At 45.1% G+C, this 13,375-nt stretch overlaps 1 protein-coding gene across 2 annotated transcripts; it reads left to right on the top strand.

Annotated features, from left to right (window-relative positions):
* The first annotated feature begins 917 nt into the window (after positions 1–917).
* On the top strand, positions 918–10,926 carry LOC131236880 (kinase-interacting family protein-like). 2 transcript variants are annotated; one of them, XM_058234395.1, is made up of 3 exons: positions 918–1,056; positions 2,215–2,335; positions 9,854–10,926. In XM_058234395.1, the coding sequence occupies exons 2-3, from the start codon at positions 2,251–2,253 to the stop codon at positions 10,780–10,782; spliced, it is 1,014 nt and encodes a 337-aa protein (XP_058090378.1). In that variant the 5' UTR covers positions 918–1,056; positions 2,215–2,250; the 3' UTR covers positions 10,783–10,926. The 2 variants fall into 2 exon arrangements, with proteins under 2 accessions (XP_058090378.1, XP_058090379.1); XM_058234396.1 differs by having other exon boundaries at positions 928–1,056; positions 2,239–2,335.
* Positions 10,927–13,375: the final 2,449 nt, after the last annotated feature.

Below are 13,375 nucleotides of genomic sequence, written 5' to 3'. Positions count from 1 at the left end.
TTGAAGCCCACTCCAATCCCCTTGCCAAACGTGGCAGTCTCAGTGTGGGAGTTAGGCGCTTGATTGACCCACAACCTCTGGCTGGGCATCCGAACATGCCCTGGCCCAAAAATCATTCTGGTTTACTCATCAGGTAGGCCCACGCGAGGCACAACATAGACCGTCTGGTCATCCGCTTTTAACCGTCCATTGCTGTGATATGAGCTACCTGTTAAATGACTGGAATTGTTATATTTTTGGCCCACAGAACGTCCACGGCGTCCCAACTTGATGGACTGCCTCTATCTTGTACACGCGCGCTCATTCGGCACGCGTGTCGCGAATTACCTTCCCATTCTTTCCTCGCGTGAGTCGCTGCGGCATTCGTGTAGGAGTTCGTTCGTGTCGCGACCCAATAGGGCACACATATTGATATGATTCAATGATTTGAACCGTCCATATTCTTCCTAATAGTAGACCATAAACATGTTTTAGTGATTATCTTAACCGTTGATTTTTAGAGTTTAGTTAAATCCGTTGAAATCTTTCTTTTCATTGTTATAAATTCATCATCATATTTTAATGGTTACAATCTTCTATTCAGATTACTTTTTACCTATGCTCCTTAAAACACAGATTCCGAAACATGGACGGTTCCGATCACTGGAATAAAGTATGTGGACCCCAACGAACGGCGACGCACGCGATATTATATCGCGACAGAGGAATGCGAATTCTTCGTCAAGATTTCACTGAAACCGAGGGTAGTCCCGTCATTTCCGTCTAAAACTCTTTTCTCACGAGACAGGAGGATGGCACTCAGGTAAATCGAAGCAAAAGAATGGGCCATTGACGACTCCTCTACTACCGACAGTACCATTTCAAATCAGAAGAGTGACGTGGTATCATTTCCTTTATAAAGGGCTCTCACTTTCTTAAAATTACATTATCGGTTTCGCCATTGGAACTCTAGCACCTTGCTCCGGTCGCCGGCTACTCTCACCGGCATCGGTCTCTTTCCCTAGCAGTCGTGGCAAAACGGCGATTTGACGGACGGGTCAGATCTTCTTGCAAGAGGTAAGCTTTTCGACTCAAATCCCGTCCGGCGGTGTCCGTCGGATTCCCGGCGGAAATTCTCGTTTTCTTGTCTTCTTTTTCCCATCTTTTTTCACAAAAGAGTCCACGGAGTTTGAATTTTTTCCTGATAGGAAGATGGTTCCTACTTCATAATCGACCGTTGGATATCTAATAACCAACGCTTGAGATTTTTTTAATTTTATTTGAAGCAGTCAATAGATGTTTACGGGAAATAGTAGAAATTACTGAAATGTCCCAGCAGCTTCAGCTAATTGCTTGTCCGGGAACAGACATTTTGATAGATACATCCTTTCATCACTCCACAAGTAGATGAAATGGTGTTTGAGCTTTTGAGAGAGAGAGAGAGAGAGAGAGTTCATGCCAAGTTGCCGGAAGTGCCCCTATTCGAAGAGACCTGAGAAGGTTGATGACACATTCATTTCCATGGGCATTTTCGTCAGACTAGGTGTTAAGTTGCCGAAAGTACCCCTATTCGTAGAGTCCGGAGTAGGCCGATTACACGTTGATTTCCATGGGCATTTTTGTCAATTAAATTTCACCATGAAGGGCTTCTCAAACGTATAATCTTGTTTTGGGCTTTTCTTTTCACTCGAGAATCCAAGCATTTTCCTTTTCATTGCAGTTTTGACACTGATTTAACAGTCTGTTGACGCCGTCTCGACGCTCATCCCTCGAGATCGACGCCAACGCGTATTCTCCTTCAATCTCAAGCGACCGCACTTTGTGGCGTTCGTTTCACACGTGGAGACGCCTCACACGTGAGTGAGATCCTTGGCCAGTCACACGACTCGACTGTTTGTATATTTATTCCGTGGTCTGGCAATCTTTTAACAGCCCGTATTCAGTGTATGTAATTGTATCCTACCTGATAATTGGAACGGCGTGATATCAGGGCAAGCGGATTTTCATCGTGTTGTGAACACGATCAAGGGTCCTGATCTCTCACACGTGTGACGTGGGGGCACGTGCTGCGCAGAGCACTGCATCCACCTCACGCGAGTGAGTAGACTTTGCGTTCTAGACGCGAATGGATTCTTCTACCATGATGGGGTCTCTTCAATGCATCTCTGACAGTTTCGCCCGTTTCTTCTTCTGGTTTTCTGACGATACGGTCTGATATTACGTAATTCTGAGCAGAGACAGAAAGAGAGAGAAAGAAAGAGAGATTTGCAGATGAGAGAAATGACGGGTGGTGGTAGTTGTCTTCAATCATGTCGAAGCTCCGGCAAGCCTGCCTGGCTACAAGCTACGCTCGCAGGTGATTTACACTCCATAAAATCTTTGATACTCAGGCAGTGTGATGGTTGATACGCAGGCATTTAGTAAAATTACTAAGAAATTGTAAACGTCACATCCATCCAATCAAATTAAACCGTCCGTGCCAGATGTTAACGTATATCGTTGAAAGATTGAGCTTATTTGATTATTTGAGTGTCGGATTGGTGGACATTTATTATTGGACGGTTAAAATTAAAATATCCAAAACGGTCCTATTTATATGGAAACAAGTGTCCACGAATCAAAGGTCTGGATTGCTCAACTATTCTGATCTTGGAACCGTGATAGTCGGTTTTACTTGAGTTGATATTTTCAAGCTATTCAATTTTTGAATGCCGGCGTATCAAGCATCAAAGGCAGCCTCAGTATCATATAACTCCTCTTTAAAGTTAATGGCATATTACCAAACGCTATCAGGTGTTTGCTTTTACCTCATGTGGCGTCGTGTAGGGGATTCGAGTTTCTTAGCCAAACCCTATCTGGGGCCCGCATTGATTTGCGTACGAGATCCAATCCGTCCATCCGTTGCGCAAGCTCTTACATTAGGAGGGGGCCAAAAATGAGGCAGATCGAAAGCTTAGGGGTGTCACGTGAGAAGCAACGGTGTGATTGAACGCCCACCGAAAATTTATTATGAAGGGATGAGATGGTATAGAAACATGATGACAGAGGAACAGGAAGGTTTCAATGGTGGGCTTTTCTTCCATTCCCAATGTTTCCAGTGGGTGTGTGGCCCACTTGAGTATTGGAGCTGCCTCATTTTTGGGCCTGGTTTATCATGGCCTTGCAAATCTGATGGTCGGAGTGGATGTCACCGTGACATTGCGGTTGGCCCCACAGATTTTTTTTAATCTGGCACCTGCGGATGGTTGTGGATTGCCTAGATATCCGATGACCTATCTCTTCGGGCCCACCGTGATTTATCTATCCGTTTAGCGAGATCATTTTTGGCCATGAGCCCAAAACTGAGATAATCCAAAGCTTAAGTAGATCACAACCACAGAAAACAGTGGGGATTGAACGCCAACCATTGAAAACTTCTTGAGGGCCATAGAAGTTTTGCATCATGGAGGGCCCTCGGAAGGCTGCAGCAGTCGGTATCATCATCCCTGGCCACCGTTTCCTATGGCGTGGTCCACTCATGTTTGGATCTGTCTCATTTCAGGGCATGAGCCCAAAATGGATGGACTGTGTGGATAACATACATGCATCTCTGTGGGCTCCACAGAGTTGGGTCATCAGGGACATCCCTGTAGACCGCGTCCCATATAATCTTCATCCGGTTCCATACCCAAATTTTAAACAGCATTGTCAAGGTAGCCCAGGTGCAGGCACTGGCAATATGGCACGTGTGTACATTATTGCATCTTTCCATCGGGTGGGCCACGCGGTTTGGATTTTCTTGCCTCGAATTCAGGCCGTTTCACTCCTCGATGTAGGTTTACAGGGAACAAAACATTCGACGGCTCGGAAAAAAGCTTCTTTGCCGTCCGTTTATTTTGTCCGCTGTTTCCCACTAGAGGAGTGAATATACTTCAGTTTTTAGGACCACCTTTTAAAGTTCCCCTACTGTGATCTATGTGGAACATCCAGTCCGTTCAAAACCTTGTCCCTAGTACGAGAATTACCTTCTGCAAAGATCAGCCCTATCCGCCGGTTCGATCGTATCTCCTCGCTCCAACCCGTTCGGCGGGAGCTTCTGTTTCCTCATTGAATCGTTATGGACCCCACCTGTGCGAGGGCGGAACCCATGTCAGATATCGGTGCCCGTCATCAGCAACGATCTGTGATGACCGTGGGGCCCACCTCGATGCATGTATTGTATATCCACGCTGTACAGCTTAGGCAATGAAAAAAAAAAATGAAGCATGTACAAATTTCAGGTGGACCCCACCATAGGAAATGCCTATCGTTATAAACTTCCCGATAGTCCACGGTAATGTTTAAGTTAACACAAACCCATATGAACGGAAAACACAAATAGTGGCTTGAACCAAATCTTTTGTGACCCTTCAGAAGTTTCTAACGGTGGGAAATCAATCACTACCATCTGATACAACTGAAATTTGTATCTGCGTAATTTTTTGACTATGCCATAAAATGAGCTGTCAAAACTGATGGACGGCGTGGATATAAAACTCAAGCATCGAGATGGGCACATGATCTCACTTAATCCGTGTCCATTCATCATATGGATAGTGCTCAGTGTAAACATGTCACGTGTTACGCCTACGCCAGTCGGCTTCATGTACCTTCCGGTCCTCGGCTGTGATGTCACAGTTACGTGTCGCTATCGCAACGGTAGCTGATTAGGTGCGGCCTCCCCCTCAGCCAACAGGTGCGGCCATGACCGTGGGGCCCACCTTGATGTATGTGAAGTATATCCATGCCGTACATCTGTTTTTCCAGATCATTTTAGGCCACGAGAATAAAATGAATCAGATCCAAATCTCAGGTGGACCACAGTACAGGAAACAGTGGAAGTTGACCGTTAGGGGCCACAGAAGTTCTTGGTCAAGCTGATATTTATTTTTTCCTTCCAACCAGGTCCGTGTGGCCTTATCATCAGGTTATCTAGCAACTAAACATTACGGTGGGCTCAAGGAAATTTTTAATGGTGGGCGTTCTATCACCACTGTTTCCAGTAGTGTACTCCACCTGAGATTTGTACCTGCCTAATTTTTGGGCTTATGCCTTGGATTGAGCTGGCAAAACGGATGGACGATATAGATATACTACACGGACATCAAGGTGGGCCCCTACAGTCACGGCCGCACCGTGTTCTGTGAGTCCGGGACCGCACCTAATCCACTCCTTAGCGCAACCCTGTAATCAACGTAGAAAGATGATGTATTAAAAGCTGTTTATTTGTCAGGAAGTTATGGGGACTTTTTGTCGTGTTTGAAATTTGAAATTCGAATCCATATTTGTAGCGTGTAGCAAAGTATAAACGATTTTATCGGGGAGAGCGGAAACAGCGACTTTCTTTTTCTTTCGGTTTTAAACAAAAGAGATTTTTCTAAATACTACCTCATTATTATCTAATTTACATTTGCTGCTTTTTTCGAAAGTTTTTATCAAACACCTCGTAATTGTCATTTCCACACCAGGATGCTAGAACTACTAAAGAAACATTTGTAAATGACTAAAATACCCAGATTACGTGAATACCCTTCCACCTTATTGACGTGAAGCTTGATACACGGACATCTTAGAAATTGCACATATGACGCTCTTTAACTCAAAATGTGCTAAATAAAACCGTTGGATTTTCTTTTTTCAAATTTGGCCATTCAATAAATGTTCACAGATATTATAGTTGGGTGTCCAGATTGGCATATTTTTGGGTCCAGGCATATGTTATCTGGGACCCACAATTCGGATGGCTCAATGCGTGCAATGAATTCAAATTGAGCCATAGGTGGGGAAATTCCACTAGCGTGAGTGTGTGGGGGTGTGTGCGCGTGTGTAAAAAAATATATATAATAAAATAAAATAAAATTTGTCGAGTGCAAGTGTACAATGCGTCATGGACCTCCAGAGTATCAAATATTTTTATACTTTCTGGCGGTAGCAGGTAGGATAGGAAGACGCTTGCCAAAAGTTCATGACAGGTCACGTCGATTTATCTCAAATGGGGAAACCGTACAACGTACAAGAAATTCGCCCTTCCTCTTTCGTGGCTCGGGACACATCATGTCTCGCCATCCATATTTTGTGTTTGTCTGGTAATGTGGTCCGTCCATATTCTTGTTGCTACGAAAGATAAGACACCATCATATGACCTTTGATTTGAAGCGCTGAAATGTGAGCCATTGAAAATTTTCTTTTTGGCTGTTATAAATTCATAACTGATGATGATCGTCACGATCGACCATTTTCTTTGATAGCATAGAGTCCACGACATGAACGGTTCTAATCGCCGGACCACTCATTATGCGGGCCCCAGTAGGTGGCGGCAGACGCTGCATCTTGTGCCGCGACAGAGGCAAAACGAACTCAGTAAAGTCGTCCGTGACAATTAGAAAACCAGAGAAGCCTCTGTTAATTTCTCAGTGTTCTACGTACAAATTCACCATAAACGACGGGTTGTTTTGGCCATTAGCGTCTTTTTAAAAATAGGAAATAACGAAGATAACCCTTGTTGGTTGGTAAAGAGGTATACCGGTGCCCGGGCCTGTATGGTCCACAAAGATGTTAGGACAAATCCACTCCGTCCAATGGAAACGTCCACCGTTGAAACCTTCCTGGAGCTGACCATGATGTTTATATATCATCCAAACCGTTCATAGGATTATTACCGCTCAGATTAACTGTACGGAGAAATATCATCCTGATACAAAACTTCATTCACCCCCCGGCCACCCCCCGGCGTTTAATCTCCACGTGAGTTTTGGATCTGCCTGATTTTTACAATCCTGTGATATTGTTGTCTTGCAAAACAAATGGACGGAGTGGATTTGTAATTGACATCTCTGTGGGCCCCACAGCCCAGGCACAGGATTATCTCTGTCGCCCGGGCTTCCGTTGGAAGATGACCCGATGATAGAGAACCGTGTCTGTCGTAACGAGGATAAGGGCGTTCCCGGTTTCACATGAATGGGAAAATCCTAGCCGTCAACTTGCTTGCCTTTCTTATTTTCACCGGTCATGATCTCCTTTTTTTTTTTTGGGTCACCTTCTACTCCAGGGCAGCCAATTTTCTGCATAGGATCGCCCAGTTTGAGTTGCTCTATAACTGTAGCCACCCATTTTAGGGTCCACTTGGTGAAAGGTCCTGATGTACTGTTCCTCATTCCAGGTGCACGTTCTACAGTCCCTCTATATATTGACCGTGGATCCTACTAGTACTAAGTTTTGGATATGCACGTTCCGTGTCTGTGCACACCATCTACGTGACGTGGATTGCCTCGAGACCCTGGTTACCCGACTCTGTGGGTCCCACCATGATGTATATGTTTTATCCACGCTGTCCATCTGTTTTACCAGATTATTTTAGGGTACGACTGCCAATAAATGAGACATTCAAATCTTGAGTTGAGCCCACCACAGGAAAGGTGGGGATGATGACACATATAAACTTCCCAAGGCCATCCTTATGTTTATTTGTATGGTCAAATAGATCTGGATAGAGGGAAAACACAGATATCTGCTTTGTACAAAACCTATTTAGCTTCAAGAAGTTTAAACGGTAGGTTTTCAATCCCCACTGTTTCCTGTGATGTGCCCACTTGAGCTTTGGATCCGCCGCATTATTGGGCTAATGCCCTAAAATGATCCAGCCAACTGGATGGACGGTATGGTTAAAACACATACCACGGTGTGCTTAGCAGGTCTCTAGGCAATCCATCACTACCCACGAGGGTCGCTCATATGGTACCGGGCAGCAGAGTTGTCCGCGTGAGCCAAAATGCTATGCGCAGTGTAAAATCATGCCTCTGACCTATAAATTCTTCTTGTGTGGTCCACCCGAGTTTTGGAATGTCCTAAGGGCGTGTTTGGCCGGGCGCTGGATGTGGGATTAGGTGGGATTAGGAGGGATGGGATCGGCAATATCCTGGGATCGGCATGACGAGCCAAACAGATCCGGTGCACTTGTCCAGGGATATGAGCAATCCCATGGATCTTAAGACAATCCACTGACATCACCATCATTACCTTAACAGTGATCCTATCCCTTGGTTGAATGGATTGGACGGTAAAATCCCAGGATAAGCGGGGCGTGCCAAACAGACCCGGTGAACTTCCGAGGGATATAAGCAATCCCATGGATCATGAGACAATCCACTGACACCATCATCATTACCTTAAAATTGATCCCATCCCACCAAATCCCATGGGATCGGTCCGGCCAAACACTCCTAAATGTTTGTTTAGTTGATCTAGTAGGCCCCATGGGGACGGTTTTATTCGTCATTCTCTTCTGCTGGTCCTTCTGGTAAGTCAATTTACTGTTGGGTTATTTATGTTCTTCCACGGCGAGCGAAAAATTATCCATAGCTGGTTATCTGCCCATCGGGTCCTTTTATTTTTTACACACGCACACACACCCCCATACACTCATGCTGTGGAATTTCACCCCGAATGGGTGCTCGAACCTTTGGGTGTTGAAACTCCTAAGAGTGACCTTTCATGGACGGTTGAAAAATGAAATTATCCAAAGGACCTGAATCAACAAACAAGTGTCAACGAATTAGAAATCTGACTTACGAACAGTGATTTCTGCAAATATTTCGGGTTAATTTAAGGCCTGTGTTAATTTCTGAGTGAATGTGTATCAAGCTTCTCACGTGGGAGTATCAATTACTTCGCTCATTTGATTGCAAACCGACACTAAGTACTTGCGAAGTAACACATGCATGATAAGTTAAGTTGTCATCATGGTCAATTTGAAACCGAAGAAAGGTCGTGATTCAGGGATCGGGCCCTCTCATACATGCGTGACACGTGTCAGAGACGCACCATTCATCAGGTTGGTACAAAGCCAACCTGCACGGTCTAATTAAAACACTGGTCTTCTAATGAGGCTGGCCAGATTTTTATGATAAAAAAATAGGCGATGAGTCAGCAGTACGGAACACGTGCAGGAGATCTTGGCCATTCATCAGCTTGCCGTGGGCCACAAACTAATATGGTCGGCTAACAAGGCAGGTGGAACTTTATTTCAAAACGAGCGGTTAGAGAAAAAAACAAAATACAACAGTAAAATTTCAACTTTACGCTTGTGCCTTACTGCCGCGATATTTTGTATATGACATACATAGAACGCACCCTATTTTTTGAATGGCCTGGATTTCTTACACGTGTGCTGTACACATGGATCACTGACAAGTATCTTGTACCCCGGCCTCGTCCGCCTAACCACGATTCACGACCTCTGGGAACACAAATGATTGCGGTTCTCTATTAGGCGCACATGGAATATGAACGATGTAGACGAAGCACGCAGCAAAGATCAGAGCCGTTCATCGGGTAATCATCTCCGGTCTATGTTTCCTCATCCTAGATCTACTTTCTACACATTTGGGACATTATCGGCTGAGATCTTTCCACACGTGTACTTCGTTTCTACGCGAGGAGGGAAATTATTACACTTTTATTTCTTAGAGCGACTAAAATCAAAGCATGTAAAAAATGTTATAGTGACAAAATTACCCCTGATGTGGAAATACAATATCTATTCCTTTTCGTAAACATCAGATGCAAATTAAATACAAATTCCAGAATCCAGTATTAACGTTTCCGACATAACGTTCGGAAAACGATTATTTAAACTGCACTGGTCCAAGATCCAAAACTTCTGAAAGAGTCCGTTACGGAAATTGCTAGCGGCAACGGTAAAAAAACGCAATTAGTCGTGGGACCCACTTTGTTCAAACTGAGATCCTACGGCACAAACATTCGGTCCGAGCATCGTTATAATAATACTTCTACTTTTCAAAATCCCCGCCAGTCATTATGGGATCCTCAGGTCTATGTTTGTTAATTCCGACAACAGATCTCGACCGTCAACTGCAAACGCTCGCTCTCAACCTGCCGGAGGAAGACGACTCTGACTCCTTCGCAGAACGTGCGGAAAATTACTACCGAAAACGCCCTCAGCTGATCTACCTCCTCCAGGACCTCTACAACCGTTACCTCACCTTAGCTGACCGTTACTGCCAAACCCTCAAGCACCAATCTCAAATCTCCACCGTCCATTCCGACACCGATGACGACGTCAACACCACGGACCGTCCGATTACCATCAATTGCAACCTCTACCCAGACTCTGACGCGGAGAGCTGCCTCTCATACCAACCCCCGCCTCAATTACCCGCCAAAAACCCACTGACACCTGACAACCTAATCGCTGAGCTGGTAATGAAGACCGTTGAGGCTGAGATCCTCACGAACGAGCTCGAGATCCTTGACCGACAGCAGGTGGAGTCCGGGCGGAAGATGGAATTGCAGAAGAGCCTGTTGGAGGTGCTGGAGTCGGAGCGGATGGTGTTGCTGAGCGAGAACGCGCGATTGGGGTACCAGGCCGCCGCGATTACTGAGGAGAATAAAGAGCTTGCGTCGGAGGCGGTGTTCATGAAGCGGAAGGCGACGGAGCTGGCACGGTGTATGCTGAAGATGCGGGACGATCATAGGGTTTGTATGCTGAGTCGTAAAATCGAGGACTTGCAGGGGCAGATATATGGGCTGGAGAAAAGGAATAAGGAGTATTACGAGCTGCTGGTGAGGAGGGAAGAGGAGAAGAAGGAAATTGTGAAGGGTGTTTGGGTTGAAGTTGAGAAGTTGAGGCTTGAGAATGCACGGCTCAAGGAAGAGGCATTGAGGGGTAAAGATGGGTGGGGCAGGGTTGGCAAGTGGTGGGGCCGGGTTAGGAAGGTTGAGTTCGTAGTACCCTTGTGTGGGTCCCAGCATGGGAGGTGCTTTTGAACGTTTGGATTTGAAGGGGTGTTTGTGAAGATGTAGGTAAGTAGATGGCCTCTGTCTGCTGCGTTTTAATGTTAATGAATGTATTTTTGTCTTTTTTTGGTTTACTCAGGGGTATTTTAGTAATTTATGTAAGTGATTTTAGCTCATGCTGCTTTTCCTTTTTGTGGCAATGGATCGTTTCTGGCTTCGAAGCTTGTGTGATTCAACATTCTTTACGTTGTGGTTGGGAAACCTTGTTGGACGGTTGCGATTATCTGTCTGTCAAGGTGGCCCACTGGCACACTTGAAGAATGATCCCAACCTTTGGTTTTTAGAATCATAACGTAGGCCACGAATCTGTTCTTTTCAAGAAGGGTCACAATCACTCATTCGAGGTTCTGATTACTGGACCACTCAGCTTGTGGGCCATGAGACAAGAACTCTTCAATCAAGGCCTATGTGTGCTGAGGGTCAGGATGATTCAGATATGGCTAGCTGGTGATGGATTATTGGGCCAGATCCAGCTGTGAACATGGACCCGGCTTATATTTTCCTTCTGAATGGTCCATCTGTGAACCAGAATTGAAAGGTTAAGATTTCACTGTCGAGGCTCGAGAACAATTTTGACGGAATTTGGTGGGATACAATAGACCAATGGTCTAGATTTCACTGTCGAAGCTCGAGCAGAATTGAAAGGTTAAGATTTCACTGAACCATTAGCCACGCTTCCAATTCCGCAAATGGTGCTAGGATCAGGACCCAGTGGTGTGTTGGGCCCACTGCGCAAGGACCATGCTTTGAATATCCTATTGGTTAGGTGGCCCCACCATGGTGTATGTGTTTTATCTATACTGTCTATCCATTTTTCCAGATCATTTTAGAGGCAGATCTAAATCTCAGGTGAACCACATTAGAGGAAAACAGTAGTGATTTAATGTCCACCATTAAAAACCTCGTAGGCCTCGCTGTAATGTTTATTTGACATATAACCTGTTGATTAGGCCATACATACTGGATGAAGGGAAAAAATAAATATGACTTGATCCAAAACTTTTGTGACCCTAAGAAGTTTTGAATGGTGCTTGTTCCATCAACACTGTTTCCCATGAGGTGATCCCCTATGCCACTGAAGGCAGGGGTCTAAATGGGCCACGTTTGGGCCAAGATTAGCGGACTTTCAGGGCCTAAGCCTACCCATCTTGAAAATTGATGAAATCCTTATTTCCCACTTCCGCGTTTCTAATCCATCCGTTAATCCTATTGGCCACACAAGCCAAGAGAAATAGACATATATAGGAACAAAATGAACGGTCTACATTCAAGATGTGAAAATGGTTTGGTCGAGCTGGGTAGGCATAGGGTTGTACACCAAGTCGAACCTGAGTTGAGCTGGCCTTAACTCGACTCAGCTCGACCACTAGCTGACCCCAGCTCAAACTCAACTTAACTTGGTCCTCGAGCCTGACTGGCCAACTCAGCTTGATCCAGTCAGCAGCTCGGGTCAGTTCGAGCCGAGTTCGAGCCTGTAGCATTTTCACAAATACATGTAGTGCACTTTCAATTTCTCACTTTATGTAAGTAGCTCTTCACAAGTATTTTATCAAAGACCTCGTAGGCAACATCAAAATCAAGAAAATTTGTTTCATATACATACCTTCCTTGCCACTAGCGATACTTTGTTGAGTTATTTCATCAAACACTTGGTGAGCAACATCAGTATCAGAGCAACCGAGTCACCGAACTAGATCGATCTGAGTTAGATTCGAGCTGGAGTTCGATTCGAGTCGACTCAACCTCAAGCAAGCTCGAACTCAGTTTAAAAAAATTTCAAGCTAAAAAAATCAGCTCGACTGGGCTCGAACTCAGCTTTGAACTGAGTCAAATCGAGCCGAGTTGAGTGAACTAACCGAGCTAACTCGGTTCGTGTACACGCTTAGGACCTAAGTAGAGTGGGCCTAAGATGAGTTGAGCCCTAGTGGGGAATTTTTTTTTTTTTCCCCCTTTAACACATGCACACACCCACACACTCATGCCCCAGTGGGATTTCACCACCTATGGATACTCGAACCCTTTTCTGTTGAAACTCCTACCACTAGAGCAAGAGTATCTGGGGAGTGGGATCCTTACTGTTGCTTGGGTGGTAGACTCTCAGGAGTTTCAACACCCGGTCAAGGGTTCAAGTATCCATAGGTGGTGAAATTCCACTAGCGTGACTGTGTGGGGGTGTGTGTAGAGTTGGGCATCGGACCGAGTCGAATCAGATTGGGTCCAACTCGACCCGGCCTGAGTTCTGCATGGCCTGACCCGAACTCGGACTAATCCGGGACCAAGTCCGGGTCATTTGACTCGATCTGATCCTAACACATGCTGCCTTGGACCAATCCGAGTTCAACTCGGTCAGAAAAACTGAGTCAGATCGGATTGGGCCAAGTTCGGATCGATTGTTTTCCTTCTGTACGAAAACTTTTGTGGCCTACGAATAGGTTTTAATGGTCATTCATCACTATTTTTAGCGGAATGGTTCACCTGATATTTGAATCTTCTTGAATTTTGGTATCTTGTCCTAAAATGATATGGAAAAAAAGATGGTCAATGTTGATATACAACAAATACA

This window comes from Magnolia sinica, chromosome 2 (genome assembly GCF_029962835.1).
Source record: "Magnolia sinica isolate HGM2019 chromosome 2, MsV1, whole genome shotgun sequence".
NCBI lineage: Eukaryota > Viridiplantae > Streptophyta > Magnoliopsida > Magnoliales > Magnoliaceae > Magnolia > Magnolia sinica.
This window is presented reverse-complemented; position numbering and strand designations above follow the sequence as displayed.